General features: G+C 41.5%; 2 protein-coding genes across 2 annotated transcripts in view; one reads left to right on the top strand and one right to left on the bottom strand.

The window, feature by feature from the left end:
* Positions 1-25,014, top strand: part of LOC135218909 (uncharacterized) — a 54,599-nt gene extending 29,585 nt beyond the window's left edge. The window contains exons 3-7 of the mRNA XM_064255355.1: positions 452-497; positions 19,914-20,096; positions 20,971-21,591; positions 23,883-24,011; positions 24,869-25,014. Coding sequence (XP_064111425.1) covers positions 452-497; positions 19,914-20,096; positions 20,971-21,591; positions 23,883-24,011; positions 24,869-25,014 — 1,125 coding nt within the window. The remainder of the gene's footprint in view (positions 1-451; positions 498-19,913; positions 20,097-20,970; positions 21,592-23,882; positions 24,012-24,868) is intronic.
* Positions 1-27,965, bottom strand: part of LOC135214550 (uncharacterized) — a gene marked incomplete in the record, with an annotated part of 215,355 nt that overhangs the window by 150,625 nt on the left and 36,765 nt on the right.

The following is a 27,965-nucleotide window of genomic DNA, read 5'->3' as shown; positions in this document are numbered from 1 at the left end:
CTGGAAGGGAAAGAATGTATGAATTATTGTTGTTAAGGCTATCTCATTGGTCCTGCTGTTAATGTTTATTGTAAAGTAAGCATTAAGATTAGCAGCAACTGTGTTTTAGCAGATCGTTTTCATGTATACTAACACCAAAATCCATCATAAGGGATACTTTAGTGAAGTAACTGAATGGAACTAATAATCTGATAGTACTATTCTTTTGATAAATGTTCCATACAGTAACTGATGGTTTTTAATATGTTTGGGAGTTAGTTACATTTCATAGTGCAGGTTGGGTTGTGTCAATCTATCAGTTTTTATTTCCTCAATTGAAAAATGTATATTTCATGTCCTTTTTAGGGTTTAGATGAAATCGTAGTATAAACTTTATTCAACTCTAATATTTACCATATAATAAGTATCTAAGACTTGTTTATGTTTATTTTTTTTTTTTTCATGTCTACAGGTTAATGTTGTCCTAGAAATGGCAGACAACAGTACATCAAAGTCAGGCAAGAAAAACAAAAAAACGTTCAAAGAATGCAAGCCCAGATCTTCGAACTAAAGTCCACTTTACTGCCTTTGAATCACTAAAAAGTGAGTTTCCACCTGAAGTACATTGAAAGTCTGTTGACTTAGAAGTACGTACTATAACTTTTCATTAAATTTTTACGTGTATTTTATATTTATAATGATATTGCTGTGAGGTGATGTTAAACAGTATTTTGAAAATAATCCACCATGAGTCTAGTCTAGTTTGGTGCATATTCATGTTGAACATCAACTTGTGATACATGGAAGGTTCATTCTTCTTATTACTCCTTCTGTTTATTACAAGCCAACATGTAACCATAGTTAAAAGAAGGATTAGAATGAAGAAGCATCTTACGGAGTATGCTCAGTTAGCTAATTGAGCAACGTTACCAAAAACTATTTGCAAGATCAGTGATATGAAATTTAGATGTGTCAGAACATTTTTTTTTTTTTTTCTTTAAGTCTTGAAATTGGTTCCAAAGATTAACTATTAAGTGAAAGTTGTATTTTACTGTAGACTTCATGTATTATATTATTTCATGGGCACACTGGTACTGAAATCCAAATACGTATACATGCAAGATAAAACCATGTACCAAATATAATTCCTTGAATTATTGCATGACCATATTGTTTTTGTTCAAGATGAGATATATACAGAGTAATGAAAACCAAGATTATCTGATACAGTGGATATTCATGATGAAATGTTTGAAAAACTTGAGAAACTTAACTCATCTTAGAGATTTCATCACCCTTTCTCAGTATTGCAAAGAAGGGGATGGCAAAAGCCACTGATTTACAAAAATGGTAGGCTTGATGTGGAGAGGAATTCTTCAGAATCTTGACAATTTTCTATAATTTCAAGTACTACTGTACTTTCAAAGTGAACTATCACAAGTTTAAAAAGTTAAGTATGTCTTAGTTTTACCAGACCACTTGAGCTGATTAACAGCTCTCCTATGGCTGGCCCAAGGATTAGATCCAATTGGTCGCCTAGCAATGGGACCTACAGCTTAATGTGGGATCCGAACCACATTATATCGAGAAGTGAATTTTTATCACTAGAAATAAATTATTCTGATCCGTGTTGGTCGAGCCAAGAATCGAACTTTGGACCACCGTATTGGTAGCTGAGCGCAAAAACCACTCATCCAATGAGGAACTGTCACAAGTTTAAAGTAACAACTGTACAAATACTGCATTGTCACTGTGATTGCCAATGAAATCAGAAGTAGAGTGCAGTTAGCAGGTAACTGATGCTCCTATAATGTCACCACTAGTCTATGAAATGAATGTCTAGTCATAGATTGGTAATAATAATTGATAATAATGATTTTTTTATACCATCCTTAAAGACAGAACCAAAAACATTGTAAACCATCCACATCAGAGCCTAGCTCTTTCGCCCGTATCTGATCAAGCTCATTTGTGTCTATATTCCAGTGTGTTCTTTTATTCATTTCCTTGTGTTTACTCAACCTGACCCTTACCAAGACTTCATTTCCTTGACGTCTAGAGGCTTGTTATGGTTGTGATTTAACGATTTCAAGATTTGATAGTTGCAAGATTAAATATTTATTTTGTTCACGAAACTTACCTGTCAGATATATATATAGCTGTATTCTCCGACGTCCGACAGAATTTCAAAACTCCCGGCACACGCAGTGGGCGGCCAGGTGGTTAGTACCCATTCCCGCCGCTGGAAGGCGGATATCAGGAACCATTCCCATTTTCTATTCAGATTTTTCTCTGTCGCTGGTCGGTAAACAACTGTTTACAGACCTCCGCCTAGGATTTTTGAAACTTCTTGTGCTTAACTTGAGTTTTTCATACATTCAACCTTCCCTGTCAGATATATACTTAGCTATAGACTCCGTCGTCCCCGATAGAAATTCGAATTTCGCGGCACACGCTACAGGTAGGTAGGTCAGGTGATCTACCGGCCTGCCGCTGGGTGGCAGGAATAGGAACTATTACCTTCTAAGGACAGATTTTTCTCTATCGTTTGGACTGTAAACATACGTTTACGGTTCCTCCTGATTTGATTTTCGTGTTTCATCGCCATCGATCTTCTGGGCTGTCTTTTGCAGGGAAGTACTGGGTCTTTGGTTCGGCATACGCTTTTATTAACTTTTTAATGAATTTCGCTTCGAAATTTCGAAGAAAATACTAAGTGAAACTACCGAAATCATCGGTAGACACTCACATAGTTTGCCATAAAGAGAATTATTAATATGTAATAAAGGTTACAACTTTATTAAGGAAACATTAAACTCTAATTTCCTACTTTAGGAAGTCAGAAAAGCATATAACTAGATACGCTTACTTTATAAGCTTTAATAGCGTTTGTGCTAACGAGCAGTTAGAGTATTAGCAGTACTAGTAGTTGTTGCATCCTCATCACCTTTTTACTCCTCAGAAACTACAAATTTATATATGCAAATTGAAGATAAATGGATAGCTCAAATGCAAGCTTTTAAAAGGTAAGAAGTGAATATAGTGTTCCCCCATTGCAATGGAGGGTGCGTCTGATCGGCTCTGTCTCGCTCCCAGGTCTAGACCTCTTCCAAGCTCACAAGCCCAGAGGAGAAGGAATGTCGACAACCGCAGGGGGTTTCAGAGAATCCCCACCGATCAGGCGTCCCCTCGGCAGGTTCTGTAGAACGTCCCAGACTGCCAAGTTCGCCATTGGAAAGGCGTCCTAATGTAATGTGTTTACCCTATTAGACGGATAAGGAGAAGAAAGTTTCAACGGCGTAGATTCAATGAAGATGCAAGATATCTCGTCGTAGATATCGGAACCTCAGAGAGAGATCTTTCGATAACAGTTGCGGTAGAGGCATTGCCCTATCCTGTTTTTCGTCCCCCGTACAAATAGACGGAGGCTCTATCCCATGGGGTTTGAAAGAGTTATTTCAACAAATTCCTCATCGGTACATTTATATGAAAATATATCTATTCTGAGAAGAACGAATTAGATATTAAAGAATATATGTTGATCGAATGAATTATGGATCTCGTTTAATGATTAAACATACATATATAATTTTTAAGCTTCTAGCTCCTCGGACATGAAGCGCCTGAAACAAGGCTCGAGGCGCCTGAAGAGCCTGGAACGAGGCGCAAAGCGTCTGAAGAGCCTGAAATGAGGCGCAAAGCGCCTGAAGAGGCTGAAATGAGGCTCAAAGCGCCTAAAGAGCCTGAAATGAGGCTCAAAGCGCCTAAAGAGCCTGAATCGAGGCGCAAAGCGCCTGAAGAGCCTGAAGAGAGGCGAAAAAATGTCGGAGGCTCCTCAAAGGAGTCGCAAATCGCCTGAAGCTCCTGAAAAACAGGCTCGGAGTGCCTGAAGCGCCTGAAATGAAACGAGGCGAAAAGCGCCTGGAGCGCTTGAAGCGCCTGAAACAAGGCTAAAAGCGCCTGAGGCGCCTGAAATGAGGTGCAAAGCGCCTGGAGCGCCTGAAACGATGCGCAAGGCTTCTGAAGCGCCTCAGATGAGGCGCAAAGCGCCTGAAAGCCTGAAGCGCCTGAAACGAGGAGCAAAGCGCCTGAGATGAGGCGCTAAGCGCCTGAAGCTATAAACCAGGATCTTCATCGTATATGGAGTTAGATCCTGATTCTGCGTAAGGTGAAAGACATTCGAGGATTTCTCCTGATAAGGACGGGAGTTGTTGCACAGGCGGCCGTCGCCCTTCTCAGGATAGTCTTAATGCAAGTAATGGCAAGAGCAAGATCGGTTTTTTTTTTTCCTGGCGGGGACTCAAGATGTCGCACAGGCGGCCTTAGCCCTTGTCAGGTTAGAATCGGTACTGCTAAAAGCCCTTCACCTTACGGAAGGAGGCGCTCTCCTCCGGTTGCTCATTCTTCTCCCAACTTGATGGACAGGAAATGGAAGATAGATCGGAATTGGAAGCCAATAAGGGAGCAGGTCTCTCAGTTTATAAGACCTTAGCGACCTTTTTTTTTATTGAAAATTAGTTCATTACTAATAAGACGATATTAAAATCTTCCTCCTTCTAAAATAATGCAACCAACCATTTACAGAAAGAGTGGCAATCGTTTGCAAATTGAACAAGGTTCGTACGAGCTCTCATTCATTGATTAGAGGTCTTCCAGATAATAGAGGCGTAGAATACGGCCTTATCTCCAAGAGGATAAAAAATTTGAGGGATTCTCTTCGATCCGAGAGTTTTCATTGCGATCTCTTTCGACTAATGCTAATTCGTGTTTATTGACGAAAAGAACGGAGAGGGCAAAATTTCCATTCTCTCTCCGCATAGGAGAGGATTTTTCAAGGTAGATGACAATAGTCATGGCCTAGACATAGAATTGCTGCAGATCGTGCTAGAGGGAATGAGGAAACTGTCCTCTTCCGATACCTCTGTGAACCACATAGCGGGTTTTTCTTCCCTTTCAGAGGGAAGAATCACCTTTGTATATATCTGCTATCAAAGAACGCAGTAAAAGGCTATACTCTGTCTCTACAAAGGGAATTGGAGATAGCAGAGGATTAAGATCTTCGGGATCTTATACGATATATACCTTAATATGACGAGTAGGATATCATGTACTTCTAATGGGATTTTTTTTTGTGGCCACAGATTCCATGTTCCGACAAGATGGAACTGCTCCTCATCAAACTTCTTTGAGAAATTTTTATGAGGGAATTCTTTGTTTCTCTGGGTCCTAAACGACCAAGAAGACAAGTGAATTTTTGAGCATTGGAATCTCGCATCAGATTCTATGGAGACTAGACAATGGGTTCTTGCCAGCATAGTATGTCTAGCAAAAGAACTGAAACCCCCTATTCCTGATTCAATGTTTTCAGATAGAGGTTTCGTTGTCCAGGCAGAGTACTTACGTTTTCATCTACAGTAGAATGGTTCAAACGTTTGCCTACCGAGTCTTTGGTATGCGATGACGGCTCGAAATGCTTCCCAGAAGGTGTTCAGAGGGATACAATAAAGAGCTAGAAATCAGGAGTACTCCCAATTTCAGCTCGGAGTCTCCTTCGACTTCCAGGCTTCTTCCCTTCCTTCGGGCAAGGATAGGGAAGATCTGCAACGAGACACCCCTTCAACATGTAAGAAGAGATCTCGTGAGCACGGAAGTATTCAAGAAGGACCCTCCTCGGAGGAAGACTCTTATCTCTTGTACGGTTAAATATCCTATGGTCTACTGGATGTAGCTGATTACAATCACCTCCCCTTACCGGAGAGACCAAAAGCCCTGGTCTTCTTTGGAACAGTGTGATCTCTAAAGCACTTCTTAAGTAACTTGATGATTCCTTCAAACAGCTGTGAATTAAAAGCGCTTGAAGTGCGAGCTTTTAACAATTCTTGTTCTTTCCATAACAATATGTCGTGAGAGACATATTAGCTGTAATTTACGGGAGATGCAACTCTGTGTTGTCTTCTCTTTGCACGAAGGAGGTCAAGTTGACCTATGAGAGATCCTTCTCTCTTGGTTACGTGTCTACGGATACGTTGCTGGGATAGGGAGCCGACACTGATCCTTAACTAGTGAGTTAAAAAATTTTATTTTAACATAAGTATACTATTTTCTTTGGGTTATTTGAAATGAGTTTGGGGATAGCTCTTTTCAAATTAAGCACTAACCTCGTGTTAGGAATCAGGTGATCGGGATCGGTGTTGTGCTCCTTAATTATGCCAGTAGGCATAGGTGTTTTGTCATGTAAGTGGATAGGACCCCTTTGACAAATAAACCATTAGATTCTGTCAAGTAAGTGGATAAGACCCCATTGACAGATCTACAAGAACGCTTAGCCATAGGTCACATCCTCGCTGAGGCTCTTGAGACGAAGCAGACTCCTAGCAATAGCTAGGAGGTCAACCCTTCGTCTAAACACATAGGAACCAAGGTTTTATTATTTATTACCTACAACGTATGTTGTTTACCTGTCTAATCAGTAATTAGCTGTCTCTTACCCACCGCCAAAGGTGCCAATCAGCTAAGTATATATCTGACAGGGAAGTTGAATGTATGAAAATGATATTGTTATTGTACAATAAAGTTTCATACATACTTACCTGGCAGATATATACGATTGAATGGCCCACCCAGCCTCCCCTCAGGAGACAGGTGGAAGAGAAAAATCTGTCCTTAGAAGGTAATAGTTCCTATTCCTGCCACCCAGCGGCAGGCCGGTAGATCACCTGACCTACCTACCTGTAGCAGTGTGCCGCGAAATTCGAATTTCTATCGGGGACGACGGAGTCTATAGCTAAGTATATATCTGCCAGGTAAGTATGTATGAAACTTTATTGTACAATAACAATATCATATTCTGATTGACTTTTGGTTTTGATTTGGCTTGTTGGCTTGGCATACGCGATAGTGGATTTGATTTGGATTTTGGCTTTGACTTTTCTTTAAATACGATGTCTGGATCTAGCTCTGCTAGCTTCAGGGTGTGTGATGTGCAGGAATGTAAGGTGAGGTTACCGAAAGCTTCGGTAGACCCTCATTCGGTGTGCTCGAAATGTCGAGGTCATGTATGTATGTTGAATGATAGATGCATCGAGTGTGAGCAATTGACTGAGGTTGAGTGGAAGGCATATGATTCTTACGTGAGAAAGCTTGAGCGTGATAGAATCGTTAGGTCTTCCTCTAGAAGTGCTTCTGTGAATAGAAGTTAGGGTAAGATTGTATCTTCATTAAATCCTCCTGTAGATTTAATCCAACCTAATCCTGTTGTATTGCCACCGGACAATCAGGAAGTGTTTACGGAAGGAAATGTATTATCTACGATTATGGAGTCGATTCGCGCCCTGGAATCAAAGTGCTTGCTCCTACAATCAAATGTGTCTAAGTGCAATGATAGTGTTAGTGCATCTAGTGTGTGGAGGGGGCGTCAGATCGGTCCCATAATGCCTCCAGGCCTAGGCCTCTGCCGGACTCCCAGGCCTTAGGGAGAGGGCAAGCCGAAAGCCGAAGGAGGGTTACGGGAATTAATATCCGGTCTGACTGCTAGGGTTCGTGCACGAGCACGGGTCCTTAAAGAGTGCTTCTCATCCTTCCTCTCCTCACCGGGGTTGGGACGCTCGGAGGACCTCTCATGGGGAGAGCGGCAGGGGCGCAAGGTGCCGCACAGGCGGCCGTCGTCCTTGTCGCCCTCTTAAAAGAGGTTTTGTTCATGAAACTTACCTGTCAGATATATATATAGCTGTATTCTCCGAAGTCCGACAGAATTTCAAAAACTCCCGGCACACGCAGTGGGCGGCCAGGTGGTTAGTACCCATTCCCGCCGCTGGGAGGCGGATATCAGGAATCATTCCCATTTTCTATTCAGATTTTTCTCTGTCGCGGTAGTGAAAACACCTGTTTCCATTACCTCCGCCTAGGATTTTGAAACTTCATTAGCCGCTTAAGTAGCCTACTTATTTTTTTGAATGATTGACTTGGATTGTGGCTAGGCATACGCTATCATAAATAATTAAAATTTTTTTCATTGCATATGATGTCTGAATCTAGTTAGCCTAGTTTCAGACTTTGTTGTCTGCAACGGGTAAGGGGAGGCTACCGAAACCTTCGGTAGACACTCGCTTAGGATACATGACGTTTACATGTTTTCTTTGTTGAGAGATCATGTAATTAGTGTAATGTTGACTGATTCCGAAAGAGACGTTATAATTCGTATGTACGCAAATTAGAGCGTGATAGAATCAGGAGGTCTTCCTCCAACAGTAACAGAAGTTAGGATAATGAACCTACTAACCTCCAGTAGACTTTATTTTGCCTAACCCTGTGGTATGGCTTACGGGCCTAGAGGGAGTTCTGTGAGAAGTAATCCCCTTTCTATTATGGTGGATTACATCAAGTAAGCTTGAAAAAGTGCTCGCTCTCCAATCAGTGTTGTTGGAGTGTAGTGATGTTGATTTTGCCCCTAGTGTTGTGGAGGGGGCGTCAGATCGGTCCTATAACGCCTCTAGGTCTAAACCTCTGTCGGACTCCCAGGACCAGGGAGGGGGCAAGTTGAAAACCGAAGGAGGGTTACGGGAACCCCCCACCGATCTGGCGTCCCTTCGGCAGGATAAGGCTGCCAAAGATCGTGCACGTGCACGAATCATGAAAGATTGCTTCGCGTCCTCCCCGCAAGGTTGGAGCTCTCGAAAGGACTCGCGCCCTCTAAAAAAGAAGCTTCAGAGAAGAGGATGCTTCACGTCCTCTCTCTCGTCAGGAGGGAGCGTCAGAGTACTGATCTGGCGTCCCTTCGGCTTGACTTAATATCGATAAGCGTGACAAAGACGCAAAATGTCGCACAGGCGGCTGTCGTCTTGGTCAAGAGATTAAAAATGTCCTTAAGGCAGGACCCTCACAAGGACGCCTTTCGAGACATTCAACGCTCTATCGAGAGGAAGGAACGTCTTTACTCGTGTAGCAAGGATTGTTTTCTTGCTTTCCAAGACGCTCCACCTTCACAATTTGCCTCATCGAAGGCCAGGAAGGCCCCTGGCTTCGTTAAGATGGCCACTTCGCTCTCTGCGAAGAGAGCGTTTAAGAGAGTCCAGGATTGGATGGATTCAAGGAAGGTTAAAGGGAAGACTTCGTTTGCACTTCCTCCATCTAGACTGAAAGGGAGAGCTGGGATCTGGTACGAAACAGGAGAAGAAGCAGGATTGAAAGCACCGTCTTCTTCTCAAGGAGATTTCGCCAATTTGGTGGACGCTCCAAGGAGGTCTTATTTGTCATCGGCTAAGGTTTCCTCCTCCCCTCATGGCGCTATGTATACGTTATGTGACGTTCGCTTTACTACGAAACGGGATATTGTTCAAGCTCATAAGCTTGACGTCCGGCAAGCTGATTTGCATAGTCAAACAGCTCGCCAAGAAGCATCTTACTCGTCCCTAAGGGACGCTCTGTCAGCGGACAGAGATGACACTGGACAGACTATCCTAGTTTTCGACAGGAGAAGGGCAAAGAATTCCTCATACCCAAGAACACACAGGCGTCCTTTTAAATGCCCTTCTGCAGTGTCGATGAGCGTGACAAAGACGCAAGATGTCGCACAGCCGGCCGTCGTTTTTGTCAAGAGGGGCGAACGTCCTTAAGACTCGTCCTGATGACGATCACCGTACTTATGCTTAGGACGCTCGCGTTTCATGAGCGGCCCTCCCCTCGCCAGGAAGCCTCTCAAGTTACTCGTGTTGACGCACGTCATTCACTATGACGCTTCCCTTGATGTTCGTCGCTCTTCTATTCCGGACGCTCTTCAAGATTGATAAGCTTTTTGGAAGACGCTCGATGTCTTACACATCTGGACGCTCGCCAGGACGCTAGCGAGGACGCTTTTGAAGACGCTCGGCATCCTACACGTCATGACGCTCGGTAGAGCACTTCGCCAGGACGTTCTTCAGAACGATAGGCGTCCTACGCATCAAGACGTTCGGCAGGATTCCTGCAAGAACGCTCTTCAAGAGGGCGTCGTCGAAGTAGAGGAAGGAGTTTGGTCTCGTCAAGATGTCTACTTCGCTTTCTACGAAGGGAGCGTTCAATAGAATCCATCACTTGATGAATTCCAGGAAAACTGTAAGCAGATTTCGGTGTCATAAAACGCCTTGTCTGCTTTCGGGATTGCGCTGCTGAAGGGGAACATTAAGGTCCTTCCTGTCGTAAGCCCAGTCTCTAATCAGGAATCCTGCTCCTTCCTCGATTTCTGCGGGAATCGGGAAGGCTATATGCTCGAATTCCTGGATTACTTTCCGTCATGCAATTGGGTTAGTTCTCATTGACAAAGTTCTTAATAACATTTTATCGCATAAGCGGATAAGTAACAAAATTTCGAAAGAGCTCTCATTCATTAGTCAGAGGCTCATCCAGGAAAAAGACTTATAGACTACGTCCATGAAGTCTTATGTCAAATATCATAAGAAGCTTGAACTTTCCTTTTCGATCTTCGGTTCTCACTTGAGGATTTCCATTTGAATAATATTATTCCTTTTCTTGGCAAAGAGAATGAAGACAGTCGATTTCCATTCTCTCTCTCTTCCTCGTCGAGGAAAGAATGTAGTAGAGAATTAGATGTTCAAGTGACTGCAATACCTATGTATTTTATCTTCGCGTCATATTACTAATGTAAAGTTCAAGTCATATACGCATATCGTAGTTACCTCTACAGATGGCAACCGAAAGGACTGTTATTTTAAGTGTATTTAATCGGTCCTTCCTGCAAACTTCCAGGAGTTTCCGGTGTAAGGACAATGCTTGAAGGTATTGTTACAACAACACCAACTCAGCTTCTGCATGTAGCGAATTATGTTTCGCTTAAATATGCCTGCTTGAGAATTTTCTTATGATCGATAATAGTAACGAACCTATTCCTTCGTAGAAGAGAGTAGCTGGTAACTCAGGCAGAATAGTGCGAAACGAGAGGTTGCTGTCAGTGTGGATGACGCAGTATATTTAATCGGTACTCCCGGCAACTTTCCAGGAGTTTCCGATTTAACATTTGGTTAATTGAGCGTAATGTTACGACAACACAAAATCAGCTTCTGTATTAGCGAATTCTGTTTCGCTTAAATATGCCAACTTGAGAGTTTCTGTTCAAATAATGGAAAATCTATTCCTTAGATGAATAGAATAGCTGGCAACTCGGCATAAGACTGTGAGAAGGTGAACATAAGCTGCTGCCTGTAACTGTCACAGTGTCTCACACTGTCACCAACTCAGTGTTAGGTAGCTCGTTGTACTGTTCAGTCGGTTACGTCTCTCTCTCCCGTGGGATTGATTTACGAACCGTATCTCTGCCCTACAATCATGACTTTCGCCTCGGGTTGAGGGGATTTCTGGTAATCATGAATAAACGACTTCCTTTTGCTAAGAAATTTTCAACAGAGATATCTCTTAGACATGTTCGGCGCTGCTTACCGCACTGTAACAGAATTCTGTACGAGTCTACCGCAGCATAGCACTATAGTAATGCTCTCCTGCTTATGCAAAGCGCAGCCTTATTAGGGAAGGAAGCATGCTTAGTGAGGGAATGGATGAGTCTGCTGGGACCATTTCCTCGCTGGAGAAGCTTGTTTCCCTGAATAGACTGCAATTCAGACCTCTACAGTTTTCCTACAGGAGAACTGAAATAACATCAAAGATCTAGAGATAATTCTAAACGTCTCTCAAGGGGTTAAGGATCACCTCAGGTGATACTGAGAGGGAGCCAGGCATCCGGACAGAGGTCCTGGCACATAATCTAAAAGAATTGGAAGCAATTTGGTTGGCTCTCCAGTTCCTCGAAGAGTGAGGTTTTGGTCGAGTGGTCCAAATCATCTCGGATAATTCCGCAGCTCTCTCATATCCCAAGAAAAGAGAGATGGTTATCGGCATAGGCACGGAACGTAACGATCCTTAAGAGGTTCGTTACACGATTGCACGTCCGTGCGGATCTTCTCGATCGACGGCAGCAACTACTGACGTTTGAGTAATCCTCGCTTAGAAGTATGTCGAGAGTTGTGGAGACTTTGGGGACGTCCTTTCGTAGATTTTGCAATATTGAAGACGAAGAAGCTTCCTCTACGTTGCGCCCTTATTCTCGATCCGAGAGCGGTAGCAATAGACGCCATCCTATAGTATGGAATGGGGATAGTTGGTTAGCCCTTTTCCCCTATTCAAAAGCTTAGGAAATGTAATAAGATAATCGGATGGCGTCAGAGGGAGTGAGAAAGACGCTGATCGCCCCATGTTGGCCTTCGAGAGGCTGGATTCACAGAGGTCACGTCCTTCAGAGAGCACTTTCCAAGGACCCTTCCCGAGAGAATCGGTCTACTCTAACAGCCTCACTTCGAGAGGTACCTAAAATCTCTCCGCTCTGAGTCTGAATGCGTTCAGACTGTCAAGAAGCGAGAGGATCTTCAAGATTAATTGCAAGTCTCATTGCCAAAGCAAAGCAGTGCTGCATATTTTGCAGTGTACCAATCGGAGTGGGCCGTTTCTGGACATAGGGCAGGAAGAATGACTGTTCCTCCACCTCTGACCTCTGTGAATTACTTTACCGCCTTCCCATTCCGTCTGAAGTATGGGATAAGCTAGCAGTCCCAACTATTGTAGAATACGGAAATATGTTGACGGCCTCTAGGCTCAGAGATTCGGATCTGTCAAACAACAAAGCCCTTCACGATCTTTGAGGTCTGTGGAAATCTTGAAATTTTTTAGATCGAAGCTTCCGGCATGGAACTTAGATGTAGTCTGAAGTTCCTGATGTCAAAGCATTTCGAACCTCTCCTTTCTGTAAACTTAATACACGTAACCAGAAAGGCTAATTTTCTAACCACTCTAGTTGCAGCAAAGATGGTTAGTGAGGTTTTAGCCATCATCAGAGGTTTTGGCTTTAGAGGACATAATTCGGTGTCCTCTAAGCCTTCCGTTCTTGCTAAGAACGAAAACCCGTCTAACCCTTGGCCCAGAGACCTGGAGATCAAGGGGATGGCACAAATTATTGGGCAAGAGCCACAGAGAGTCCTGTGCCCTGTCGGGACTCTCAAGTTTTATCTTGATAAAACTAAAGAAAGTCGAGGTCATTCGGACAATCTGCGGTGTTCCGTAAAAAGACCAGACTTGCCCATGTCGAAGAACGCCCTGGCGTTATTTTTAAGGAGTCTTTCTAAGAGGCTCATTCGTCATGTTTGAACAAAGATTTGAAACCTTTTAAAGTAAATGCTCACGAGGTGAGGGCGCGGCCTCGGAAGCATTTCAACAGAGCATGACACTCAGTAATATCCTGAGTGCCACGCTTGAGCGAAGCAAACTCTGTGTTCGCTTCACACTCCCGACGGGATGTGAAGACGACATATGAGATCTGCGAGTCGCTAGGACCATACTATCCGTAGAAATATTATTGGAGGCAGGAAGCAGCACGAATCCTATCCTATAGAAAAGGGATAGGTGTGCTTTTAACTTTGAAGGGTTGGTCGCTTGAGGCGCATTCCCTTTCGTTAGCCTAGAAGTTATGGGACTAACTTCGATAGGTTAGGTCAGGTGGTGGTTTTAGCTTCGTTGCCCTCACAGTATGGTCAATATGGTCTAGTCACATTGTGGTCACGCTCCCGTTGACAGATCATCTAGAGTGCACCAACTACACAGGTCACTACCTTGTTGGCAACTCTAGTAAAGCAAAAGCAGACTTCGGTGACAGTAATCAAGAAGTCAGCTATGCTAACAGGTAAGGAATCAAGATGTCAATCATCTGCACTTGAGGTGTTTCCTAATCCTTCTATTCTGTCCCTTCCCACCTCCAATGGTGGGATTCAGCTATATATATATCTGACAGGTAAGTTTCATGAACAAAATGTTATTGTTATGATACAATAAAGTTTGTTCATACTTACCTGGCAGATATATATAATTAAAGTACCCACTCACCTCCCCTCAGGGGACAGTGGTATGAAAAATCTGAATAGAAAATGGGAATGATTCCTGATATCCGCCTCCCAGCGGCGGGAATGGGTACTCCACCACCTGCCGCCCACTGCGTGTGCCGGGAGTTTTGAAATTCTGTCGGACTTCGGAGAATACAGTATATATATATCTGCCAGGTAAATATGAACAAACTTTATTGTATCATAACAATAACATTTTAGAGAAGAGGACGCTTCACGTCCTTCTGATCAATATTTGGATTCTCCACCTGAATATTTCATCAGGGGAGGACTCTTTCGAGCGTCCAAGTCGCTCTAAATTTGTTCCTGAGTTGAAGGAAAGGGCATCTCATCGCCCATCTTCTTTCTCCACAGGATTAGTCCTTCTCCTGATCGAGAATTTTCTCCATCAAGGGAAATGCTTTTAGAGATGCAAAAGCAGTTGGCTTCCTATTTTGCGAAGAAAGAGGCAGAACCTAGTCATCGGAGGAAGGATCGGTGGCTGCCTGTTAAGAGGACTAGGCAGTCCCCGGCTCCTTCTCGTTTTTCGGCCTTTGAGTCACCTTCTAGTAGCCGACTCATTCGAGAATGTGAATGCGTTCCTCATGAAAGGGGCGTCTAGGAGAGACGAATTTTGACGGAGACGTGAGTTGCCGCACAGGCGGCCGGCGTCTTTGTCAAAAGGCCGAGAACGCTCAGAAATCCACGACAGAAGTTCACGGTTCTGTTGTACGTTCTGTTTTGCATGACGATAATCAAGACGCTTTTAAAGAAGCGTCAGATAGTGTTCAACGTTCTGTGCATCGAAGTACTCTTCAGGACGTTCGGGAAGACGCTTCTTATGACGCTCGGCGTCTTACGCATCGGAGCGCTCGCCAGGACGCTCGAGCAGACGCTTCTCAGGACGCGCAGCGTCTTGCACATCGGGACGCTCGCCAGGACGCTCGGGAGGACGCCTTGGAAGAACGTTTGAGTCCGAAGCGTCAAGATATTTCGCAAGCCCAAGATATTAAAGCGTCGAAGATAACAAGGAAACAACGATTGGTTACTTCGAACTCTTCTTCAACAAGAGGCACCCTCTTGCGAACAGGACCTCAAGGATTATTATCATCGCGATCTTTGAAGGACACTGCTACTCGAGAGAGAGATTCTTCTAGTGATTCGTGCCCTACGGATGATGAAGAGCCGACAGCGTCAGCGGCTTCAGATTATAAGACGTTAACGAACCTTCTTAAGAACTTGTTCCCGGATAAGTTTCAAGCACCGGTTCCTTGCTCTCCCCCTTCACAATTAGCCTCATCGAAGGCCAGGAAGGCTCCTGGCTTCGTTAAAATGGCCACTTCGCTCTCTGCGAAGAGAGCGTTTAAGAGAATTCAGGATTGGATGGACTCAAGGAAGGCTAAAGGAAAGACTTCTTTTGCTCTTCCCCCATCTAGACTGAGCGGGAGAGCGGGGATCTGGTACGAAACGGGAGAAGAAGCGGGATTGAAAGCGCCGTCTTCTTCTCAAGGCGATTTCGCAAATTTAGTGGACGCTCCGAGGAGGTCTTATCTATCATCAGCGAAGGTTTCTTGGACGATGTCAGAAACAGATCATCATCTCAAAGGAATATTTAAGACGCTGGAAGTGTTTAACTTCTTGGATTGGTGCTTGGGGGCCTTGGATTTACAATCTAGAAGTCAAGACTCTATTTCTTTGGAAGAACTTTCAAGTGTGCTGGCTTGCATGGATAGAGCAGTAAGGGATGGCTCTGATGAATTAGCATCTCATTTTGCTACCGGACTGCTGAAAAAGAGAGCTCTCTATTGCAGTTTTGCGGCGAAAGCGGTTTCTCCTGCGCAGAAGGCAGAATTGTTGTTCGCCCCCTTCTCTACACATCTTTTCCCGCAGTCCATGATTAAGGATCTGTCGGTTAATTTGCAGGAGAAAGCAACGCAGGACCTCTTGACTCAGTCTTCCAGACGCCCTACTCCCCAGGCTTCTACTTCAACCGCGCAAGCCCCCAAGAAGAAATTTAAGCCCTTTCGTGGAGCACCTTCCTCTAGAGGTTTTTCGAGGGGAAGGGGGTCCTTTTGAGGCAAGGCCTCTTCAATTAAGAAAGGAAAAAAATTGACATTTCTGCCCTTCAGGCACCTGTCGGTGCGAGACTCACCTTGTTTGCTCAGGCATGGAGGATGATAGGGTCAGACACCTGGTCCCTAGATGTGATCGAGAGAGGATACAAGATCCCTTTCCTCTCTGCTCCTCCTTTGAGCACGAAGCCGATAGACCTGTCGCCCGCATACCAGCCAGAGAAGCAACAGATTTTGCTCGACCTTCTAGACCAAATGTTAGAAAAGAAAGCCGTAGAAGAAGTCCTAATGTTAGATTCCCCAGGCTTCTACAACAGGTTATTCCTGGTTCCGAAGCAGTCTGGGGGATGGAGACCTGTCCTAGACGTCAGCAGACTGAACCTTTTTGTGAGGAAGGAAAAGTTCAGGATGGAAACGTCTCAGTCTGTGTTAGGGGCTTTGAGACCAGGAGATTGGATGGTGTCATTGGACCTCCAAGACGCTTATTTCCACGTCCCGATTCATCCTCAATCAAGGAAGTTCCTGAGGTTCGTCTTAAAAGGGCAGGTCTTCCAGTTCAGGGCTCTTTGCTTTGGTCTGAGTACGGCACCGATGGTTTTCACTTTCCTCATGCGGAATGTAGCAAAATGGCTTCACCTATCGAAGATAAGAGTCTCGCTCTACCTGGACGACTGGCTAATCAGGTCGTCTTCGGAGTCAAGGTGCCTGGAGGACCTTCAAACGACATTGCAGCTGACGAAGGCCCTGGGCCTAATAGTCAATTACGAGAAGTCCCATCTGATCCCCACGCAGTCCATCGTGTATCTGGGGATTCAGATGGATTCAGCAGCTTTTCAAGCTTTTCCATCAAAGGAACGTCAGCAGAAATGCTTAGAAAAAGTGTCAGCTTTCTTAGGGAAAGAAACATGCTCGGCGAAGGAATGGATGAGTCTGCTGGGAACCATTTCTTCGCTGGAGAAGTTTGTTTCCCTAGGGAGGTTGCACCTCAGGCCACTCCAGTTTTTTCTGGCAGAAAACTGGAAGGACAAACAGAACCTAGACTCGACTTTGGTGATCTCACAAGCGGTCAAGGATCAACTGAAGTGGTGGCAAGATCCAATCAAACATTCAAGAAGGACTGTCCCTCAACCTTTTGAGCCCCGACCTAGTGTTCTCAGACCTCCTCCATGGTGGGCTGGGGAGCAATACTAGGCAAGGAGGAAGTGTCAGGCCTCTGGAGAGGGGAACAGAGGTCCTGGCACATAAACTTAAAAGAGTTGGAGGCCATTCGGTTGGCTCTTCAATTCTTCGAAGAACGATTGGTGGGCCGAGTTGTCCAGATCAACTCGGACAACACTACGGCTCTCGCTTACATCAAAAAGCGGGGGGGACACACTCTCGATCACTGTTCATGGTAGCGAGAGACATCCTTCTATGGGCGAAAGCTCGAAGCATAGTGATCCTAACAAGGTTCATTTCAGGTGTACAAAATGTTCGAGCGGATCTTTTAAGCCGTCAACATCAGATGCTTCCCACAGAATGGACCCTCCATCTAGAGGTTTGCCAAGAACTATGGAAGTTGTGGGGACGACCGCTAGTCGACCTCTTCTCAACCTCGAAAACGAAGAGGCTTCCGATTTATTGCTCTCCAGTTCTCGACCCGGAAGCAATAGCGATAGATGCCATCCTATGGGACTGGACGGGGATGGACGTTTACGCCTTTCCCCCGTTCAAACTCTTAGGAGAGGTAATAAGGAAGTTTGCGGCGTCGCCAGGAGCGAGAATGACTCTGATCGCCCCCTTTTGGCCCTCAAGCGATTGGTTCACGGAGGTCATGTCTCTTCTGATAGACTTCCCAAGAACCCTGCCAGAGAGAGTAGATCTTCTCAAACAGCCCCACTTCGAGAGGTACCACGGAAACCTCTCCGCTCTGAGTCTGACTGCGTTCAGACTATCAAGAAGTTGGCCAGAGCGAGAGGTTTTTCAAGACCAGTGGCAGAGGCTATTGCCAATGCGAGAAGAGCTTCCTCTCGAGCGGTTTATCAATCGAAGTGGGCTGTCTTCAGGAGGTGGTGTAGGAAGAAAGGTATTTCCTCCTCCACGACCTCTGTGAACCAAATCGCTGAGTTTCTCCTGCATTTGAGAAATGTGGACAGACTTGCAGTGCCCACAATAAAAGGATATAAGAGTATGCTGTCAGCTGTCTTCCGTCACAGAGGGTTAGACCTGACAAATGATAAAGACCTTCACGATCTTTTGAGATCGTTTGAAACAACTAAAGTACCGCAACCGAAGGTCCCATCATGGAACCTTGACGTAGTTCTAAGGTTCTTGATGTCGGCTCCGTTTGAACCTCTGCATGCTGCCTCTTTGAAAGACAATACAAGAAAGGCGATTTTCCTAACTGCTCTTGCCACGGCAAAAAGGGTTAGTGAAATTCAAGCAATGAGTAAATATGTGGGTTTCAGAGGACACAGTGCAGTGTGCTCCCTGAATCCTAACTTCTTAGCTAAGAATGAAAACCCATCTAACCCCTGGCCGAAAACCTTTGAAATCAAGGGGTTAGCAGAGTTCATCGGACAAGAGCCAGAGAGAGTCCTGTGCCCTGTCAGGGCTCTCAAATTTTATTTGCAAAAGACTAAAGACTGTCGGGTCCTTCTGAAAATCTATGGTGCTCTGTTAAGAGACCCGACTTTCCTATGTCGAAGAATGCACTGGCATTCTTTTTACGAAGCACCATCAGGGAGGCCCATGCGTCCTGCCCAGATGGTGATCTGAAACTTTTGAAAATAAAAGCCCATGAGGTGAGAGCTGTCGCAACCTCAATGGCATTTCAAAAGAATATGGCACTCAGCGATATCATTAGTGCTACTTTTTGGCGAAGCAACTCTGTGTTCGCTTCACATTACCTGCGGGATGTGAAGACGGCATATGAGAACTGCGAGTCGCTAGGACCGTACCTATCCGCAGAAATGTTATTGGGGGCGGAGCAGCAGCAGAATCCTATCCTATAGAAAAGGGATAGGTGTGCTTTTGATTTTATGGTGTTGGTTTATGGTTGAAGGGTTGGTCGCTTGAGGCGCTTTCCCTTTCTTTAGCCTAGAAGTTATGGGGCTAACTTCGATAGGTTAGGTCAGGTGGTGGTTTTTAGCTTCGTTGCCCTCACAGTATGGTCAATATGGTCTAGTCACATTGTGGTCACGCTCCCGTTGACAGATCATCTAGAACTCACCAGCTATATAGGTCACTACCTTGCTGGAGACTCTAGTAAAGCAGAAGCAGACTTGGGTGACAGTAATCACGAAGTCAGCTATGCTAACAGGTAAGGAACCAAGATGTCAATCATCTGCATGTAATTTGTTTCCTAAAATCCTTCTATTCTGTCCCTTCCCACCTCCAATGGTGGGATTCAGCTATATATATATCTGACAGGTAAGTTTCGTGAACAAAATGTTATTGTCATGATACAATAAAGTTTGTTCATACTTACCTGGCAGACATATATAATTAAGTACCCACCCACCTCCCCTCAGGGGACAGTGGTATGAAAAATCTGAATAGAAAATGGGATATCCGCCTCCCAGCGGCGGGAATGGGTACTAACCACCTGGCTGCCCACTGCGTGTGCCGGGAGTTTTGAAATTCTGTCGGACGTCGGAGAATACAGCTATATATATATCTGCCAGGTAAGTATGAACAAATTTTATTGTATCATGACAATAACATTTTTAAATCTTTGGAAAGTCAAGATTGTTATCAAACTGCTGTTTATAAAAGATGCAATCAAGATATTGAAATGAAATACTGTAGTTCAATATATTGACTTGAAAACTGCATTAGTATATCAATATTTTAGTGCTTCAACCTGTATATTGTTGTACTGTATCCTAAATATACCTATTTCTGGTCTGGTAATAAGAACCTATATATAACTCATAACCTTGAGCTTTTACATTTGAGTCATTAATTTCAGCAAAAACAAGAGACAAGATTCGAAGCATCAGATCCCTGACTGTCGTTGTGCAGCCTGCTGTGGCCAGTGACCATGGGTTTCAAGAACTTCAGTTTGTCAAGATTTCAACCTGTGATAGATCACAACCAGCACTACTTGTCATTGATGGCAAAATTATGCAAAATGTATCTATTGTTAATGAAAGTAAGTTTTCTTGTTTACTTTTCTATGTTTGCACACAAATATGAAACTTCACAATTGGATTCTCAAATGGTAAATGGGACACTACAGTTGCTGATTTTAGATGTATGTTAATTTGCATATGACATGAGAACACATCATTTTACTCTGGCTGTGAAGGAATGAAAATTATGCTAACTGTTACACAGAATTTACCATTATTTTTGTAGTCACCGTTGCCACTATTTGGTATTACTACTGTATATTTATCCAGTATCCAGCTAGGCAGAACAGCACTGATTATCTATGATTGATAGAACAATCTGTTCTTATTGATGGAAAGTATATCTGTATCATCTGATTGAAATTCATCACATATACAATATTAACATTAGTCTCTTTACTTGAGTTTATATGCTGTACTCAGAGGTCGATAAGCATTTGGATTGAATTTCCTACTCCCACAGTGTCACATGAGTGCTAGTTGAGTAACTGTTTCTGTTCATGCAATTGAAAATTAAGTTTTTAATATCTGCCTGAACTTCATCACATATATACATTAACATTAGTCACTATCTTTGAGATTATGCTTTAACCAGAGGCCTTTAAGCATTTGGATTGAATATCCTATTCCCACAGTGCTAATAGAATAGTAATGATTTCTGTTCATGCTATTGAAAATTAAAATTTTTTAATATTTGTTTTGTCATCTAGCTGTAGAAGATATAGTCATCTGTAAACAAATTATCGTTAGTGTGCTACAAGATATGTAATTTCAATTTTCACCTGTTTTTAATGGCATGACTACTGTAATTTGCTATAGAAAAAGATAAAGGTTTCTTATACCTGATTTATTATGTTCTTGAGCGATTGACCCATAGTTTGATGATCATTCCAGGTTGTTCAGATCTGCTATTTCAAGGTGAGGAAATTACCGTTACATCTCCTTGTCTCAGACTGATAGCAGAGGAGGTTTCATTGTTGCCTATTTCTCATAAAGATATAGGTGACTTGGTATCATTCACAGAATACCTTAAACAGCAGCTTATTATGAGAAACTTTGTAATTCAAGCTGATAGTAACATAATTATCCAATACTTAAGTCAAGACATAGTTTTGAAAATTATGTCTATAAGAAACTTTGGATCAGATACAGATGAATGTCAGGTGCCAGCAGAATGTATCTGGCAAACTCGTGTAATGTTTGAAAGCCATTCAAGAACATCAGGTGATAAAGGAAAGCATGAAATAACCTTCAGTGATGTAGGAGGTTACAAGTTGGAAATTGAAAATCTAAAGAAGGAAATAGGAAGGTTATTTTCCATAGAAAAATCTACTGTGAAGGCAGTGAAAGGCATACTAATAAGTGGACCTGCAGGTTGTGGAAAGAGTTTGATTGGGAAAGCATTAAAAAGCGAATATAAAGATAAATTTATCTGCATCGATTTGGATTCTACCAAAAGCAGATTTCAAGGAGAGACAGAGATGAATTTAAGGCAACAGTTCACCAGGCAACTAATAGGTAATGTACATGTCATTGCTTGTTTTAGGTTGTATTTGTATTGGTGTTCATTAGAAAAGGGATTTTGACGTAGGAAAAATCTATTTCTGGGCGAAGGGCCCGTGTCGCCCAGTGAAATAGGTTCCTTTAGCATTATTTCTAAGGTAAAATATTGTTATAATACCAGAGAACCGCTAAATTGGAAATGCCAGAATATTCTGGCTCGCTCACCTTTATTAAAAGGCGTCGGTATGGTTTCTGGGGCGAGTGAAACCACTACCACGGGTCCTTCTCCAATTAGCCTCTCCTACATCAAAAAACCTCAAGAGGAGAGGAGCCGACCTACGGCTCACTACCTGCTACCGTGTAGCTAGCGCCTGTGACGTCATACCTGCAGATAGCACCCAAGCATGGTGCACAGTGGGGGTGGAAAGACAAGGGTGGGATTTCACTGGGTGACACGGGGCCTTCGCCCAGAAATAGATTTTTCCTACGTCAAAATCCTTTTTCTGGGCTTACCCGTGTCGCTCCGTGAAATAGTACCAGAGAATCAATGAGTGGACAGACTGGGAAAAGTAACAATACTGTAGTACTTATTACATCAAGTGGTGCTTTAAAAGATATACAATAAGTTTATGTAAAATTGTTGTTTGGTTATTTTTATTTTGATCAAGAGTGTAAAGATATAGAATTGATATTTGTAACATAAGCATCTTGTAGTTTAATTTTTATGAAGTATATGTGATATATTTTCAATCTGAAAGCTAGAAAACACTAAGTTTTGTCAAGATTGACAACAAAAGCAGTAAAAACATAGTAATGGCTAAGGAATAAAACCACGAACATCGCCCAGTTAATCAAGAGACTATAAGATGCAGAGAGACAAAGTACGTCTTACCAAGGTGTCGGCTACAAAACAGTTTTGGGGATGCTGGGTTAGGTTCAGACTAGGCCAAATAAGGGCACAGTAAGCTAGTGGTTTTCAGTAAAAACAACTGTACAGTCAGCTGAATCACGTCTAATATGTATATGAAGGTGTAGATTTGTATGTTAGGAAAAATATGAATTTTAAATTAAATTTTTTATTTTGTTAAACTTTCCAAATACTGTATTCTTAGACAAACTAATAGGACATGCATATACCATGCAGATATATGTCATTTTTGGGAGGAGTGCACAAGAAGAAAGCAGCTTGGGATGTCCAAAAGGTTTGACCTCCATTGTTACACTAATCTTCATCAGTGATTTCTCAGTTGCCTCATGGACAATAATTATTGCCTGGTTGAAATAGGTGAGATTGAAATGTATGATTACAAGAGTCAATATCCCATTAAGAAATAACATTGAAAAAGTACTTTGGGTTGACATCTTTCAGATTTATTTTCCTGTAATTCTTATCAGTTTTGAATAACATCAGTACCTTTGTGACAAATGAGGCTGTATCTGTGTTTATGCCATACCACTTTCTCTGCTTTGGTTGCTGTTTTTTTCCATTGTATAAAACACTGTAAGTTGATTAGATATTTGTAATGTTTTGTGAATGTTTATTCTTCTTTGTTCATTTTGCAATAAACCTCAAATAGTATAATTTTGCTGCTGCCATCCTACTGTTGGTTAGTATTTTAGTTCTTGTAGTTCTGAAGTCAAAGTTTAACTAATTAATTATGTTTGAAAGTTTCTTTTGACAGTTTTAGTGTGTGTAATGTTTATTGGTCTAGTATTGTGTTTAGTATACAGCAATAGAAACAGGTTGTTGGCTTTTCCTGCTTTGAGGTAGCAGCTAATAAGTCATAACTAGTGTTTTAGGTAGATCAGGTATCAATTTAACTTGCATTATTTATGTAAACCCTGTATCACTACCCTTGGATTGTGCCCTTCTTCTTATGGTTTTCCTGAATTTCATGCTCATATAGTACTGCTTATGATTATAAATGGGACTGGTGCATCACGAGGTTCCAAGCCTGGTCAGTGACCAACATCCACCTTGTATACGCATGAGTGGTCAGAGGCCACAGATTCCTTGCTTTACAATCTTTGATTGTTTTTAACCGGTTTCCAGCTGGTGCTAGAAGATTATCCTATCAAGACCAAGGTTGGTTAGCTCTGAAAAACACAAATTTATTATAAACAATTTCATATTCATATAATATAGTGAGATTTAATCTGATGGTGGATAGAAGAGTATGAAAGTAAAGAATTATTGGGAGTCAGCACATGGTTTCATTGTCATGTAACTTCATTTTAAATGTCAGCATAGCTCAATATTTGTATAAAAGGATTCTAAGAGATTTTATATTTTCTTTCGTTTCATAGAGCACCTTGCCTTGTTTTCATTGATGACATAGATATCCTGTGCACAAGCCGAGATCGAGGTGATAACAGTGGTATCGTGACAACGTTACTTCATCTTATTGATGGTCTTAATACATCTGCAGATGGTTAGTAATAATCTTGGAGTTTTTACATAATATACTAATATCAAGTGATTCTCTCTCTCTCTCTCTCTCTCTCTCATATATAATAACATTTTTTAGTATTTTCTTATACTATTACTTGAAGTAGTACTGTAGTTTAAACAACCCACACAATACTTCTTAAGTGTATCAGGTTGTTAGTCCATAACTGGTTACACAAGCTTTTTTTTTATTAAAAAACTTAAATCACTGTACTTAAGTCCGATTATTTCATCTGTGGCCTCTGTTATTAATGTATATATTATTTTTTTAAAATTTAGTGCATAATGTAGTAATAGTATTTAGACCTATGTGAGTAATAAATTGAGGCAATAAGATGGAAGAATAATTTTGTAAATACAGTATGTAGTAAAATGTACCATTTATTCATTGCATCTGTAGCTCATCATTGTCCTTGCTTTTATTTTACTTCTACTACACATGCTTGTTTTATGATTATTGAAAACTATCACATTCTAGATCCTCATGCACTCAGAATAGATTTTTTTTTATATCTTTCCTCTTTATCATGTAGGTGTGTACCTAATATGATGTGCATGATTACTTTAATATGAATGCAATGCTATTCCATTCTTGCTCTCATCCTACTTTCTGATTTATGTTTTCCCCAGCATTTTTCTTTTATGTATTTTCCTATTTTTCTTCCTTCTTCTTGTCTCTGTAATATACGTATATCATATCTGTTTACGTGTAGAGATGCAAACAGACCATTCATGTCATCAGCAAGAGAAGTTTCAACCATAATACTGCTATCTAGTTAATATTTTGATACCAAAAGCAATGATATTGTAATATGTACTGTAATAACTTTTGCATTGCAGGGATACTTGTTGTTGCAACTGCAACTAAACCTCAAACTCTTGATGCTGCTTTAAGAAGACCGGGCAGGCTATCATATGACATATTCTTGTCAGTACCCGAAGAATGTGACAGAGAAGATATTCTTCAAAAAATGTTAGATAAGTAAGTATTTTTATGGCATTTCAAGGAATGAAGCCAAAAATTGCTCTAGAGAAAAAAAAATAAAGATGTTTATGGAAAAGAATGTCTTTTTATTATACAAGAATGAGCAGATTTTTTTCACCTTTACATGTTATAATGATCAGAACAAGCCATTCCTCTTTGCACTGCTTGCATGCAAAGGTTTGATAAGAAATTAACTAAAGAGAAAAATTTTATATAGTGGTGCCTGTCTATATTAGCTCTTTATTTGCAGATATTTTAGATATAGATATAAAGAAATTTTAGTGAGTTCACCTTGTTTGTTGACTTGCCATGAATATACTGTATGTTTAAAGTGTTGAATTGACCTCCGATAGATATATTTGGAAGAAGGAAACCAATAATTCCCTGAAATTGTATTTTCCTTTAGGAAAACAAGCTTCTGAATTGTAACAAATTTTTACCAGCCAGCATGACTTTATCAAGGTCATGAAATTGCTAAGGCCTAATAGCAGAGTTATGCTAAATGCCAAAAAGAAGTGTTACACTTAAGCCAAAATTAGGACTATTTCAGACTTGCAGGTATTTTAGAAGGGTTTGGTTCAAAATCCCGAATCTTAAAATCCTGAATGTCAAAATCCCGAAACTTAAAATCCTGAATGTATTAAAATCCTGAATTATCAGAATCCCGAAATTTAGATTCCCGAAAGATCAGAATCCCGAAAACTATAGCCATTCTCCATTCCTTAAGTTTTTTTTTCTCTTTTTTTATTCTTTCTTTCTCTCTCTCTCTCCCTTTTTTGTGTAATTCCCTATCTATATAGGTGATTTACAGGATATTTTATAATTTCAATTACATACCCCTTACACACCCTGTACAAATTTTACTTAGTATTTGTTATTCGTTCTATCTTCTTATTCAGTATTTTACTGAATATGGCTTTATTTTATTTTATTTTTGTTTGTTTGTAGGCCATTGCCAGCTCTCTCTCTCTCTCTTTTCATATATTCGTTTGTCTGAAATTATCGGTAATTGTCCCATATGCAAGGAAACCAGGGATTTGTCCGACATCATTAAAGGATTAACTTTGTGGGGAAATTTAAAACAAAAAAGAAAAAGAAGAAATACCTTTATTTCAACACCTTTACAAAACAGTATTTGAATCATTGAGAATACATTAAAACTAGAATATGGAAATATTTTAAAATGGAAAGATTATGAGCAATAGCCCAAAGATAGTTCATAAGATCAGGTCAGTTTTCACGATCGTTAACTATATTTTGTATCCTTTCTTCACGACGGATAACACATTTTTTTCTTTTTGGACAAGACTCGCCTCGCAGAATGCGTTCACATTCATTCATTACGTGCTGCTGCTCTTTTTGAAACTCACCAATTATGCGATAAACACTGACATGCGCATTGCCTACTAGATTTTCCCATTGCCTGTGCCATGCTTCGACATTGTTCTGGGTACGAGGAAATCCACTTTGGAAGCATTCATACAGAGACCACAAATTTGGTGGAAACAATGGAGGCGATCGAACAGCTACACCGTTGCGCAGATATTTTCTTATTCTGCCATGCACATAATTAGTTTCAAACCAATCGACAACTTCATGAGCTTCATCAGGCAGATGCAGTTTCAGTTCATCGAAAGCTCCTGGTATTTCAGCAGATGGAAGGAATGCTAATGCAAACAAATGACGTAGTTTTAGACTGAAATTTTCGTCGTTACCATATCGTATAGCTAATCCACTTGACTGAAGTCTGCGCCAAATGCACTGGCCAAAGTGGAAAAAACAGACTTTATTGGTAACCGCTTCAAATTCACTTTTTGTGGCTTTGATTACACTTAACTCTTGATCTGTCATTATGACTCGAGGGTTTAAACACAATCCATTCTCGTCTGCAAAGTATACCAAATCTGTAAATAACCGTTTATAAAATGACTCACTTTTTCCTGTCATTAGAATATATGCTAGCGGATATGTTCTAGAGGTATCTGAGCAAACAGGGGCATGAATTGTATAAAGTTGATAAAAAATTGTGGGGACAGTTTTGAAGGTTCCGTCCATGATCCACATTGAAGCATGTGCTAGTTTCTCTACACTAGCTTTAGTGGTAAACATTAGAAGTCTCTCTCCCTCTAGAGTCGAATCCTTCACTAAAAACAATTCAGCATTTAATGTTTTTTGCAGCACCAGAGGAACTTCTATATCAATAATAGTCTTTGGTTCTGGAAGATGATGAGCTTGCCGAATTCTTTTAATCTTTTGACGAAGTGCATTTTTTGATGGCAAACATGGAACAATTTCCGGGTTAGCAGTGGTTGTACACGATTGTATAATCTGACATGGGGCATCTTTTGTGTTTTTAGCTTGGTTTTTTACTTCACCTATGATCTTCGAAACATTCGCTGCACTTGCATTGGATGAATGGTTGTGGTCTACAGTTTTTTTAAGAATATGTTGTCCATTTGAAAATATGGTTATTGCTCGGCCTTTGCAATTAAGCAGTTTCCTACTTTCACAACACCAGTAGTATCTATTGTTTAAACTTTTCTCTTTCACCATTAAATAGCCATGTGCATTTAACTTATTAAAACCTTTTAGTATTTTGTGGACCACAATGGAGAAGTGACTTTATGATAACACAGGAACAGACTAAACTAAAAGACATCGTTGCAAGAAGCCTAAAATGGTAATTGCCCCAAGCTCGTACAAGAGAGGGAGAGAGAGATGGTTAAGACAAATGGATAATTATGATAATTCGGGATTTTGATAATTCAGGATTTTAATTCATTCGGGATTTTAAGTTTAGGGATTTTGACATTCGGGATTTTGATCGGAACCCATTGTAGAATTAAGTTGCCATAGGATGTACTAGTATAACAAGTTTAATCTTATATATTACTTGTGCGTATAATACCAGTAGGTGTACTTTTTACCCATTTTATTTTATGCATGAATATA

This window comes from Macrobrachium nipponense, chromosome 19, assembly GCF_015104395.2.
Source record: "Macrobrachium nipponense isolate FS-2020 chromosome 19, ASM1510439v2, whole genome shotgun sequence".
Lineage (NCBI taxonomy): Eukaryota > Metazoa > Arthropoda > Malacostraca > Decapoda > Palaemonidae > Macrobrachium > Macrobrachium nipponense.
The sequence above is the reverse complement of the archived record's forward strand: the minus strand, read 5'-3'. Positions and strand labels throughout refer to the sequence as shown.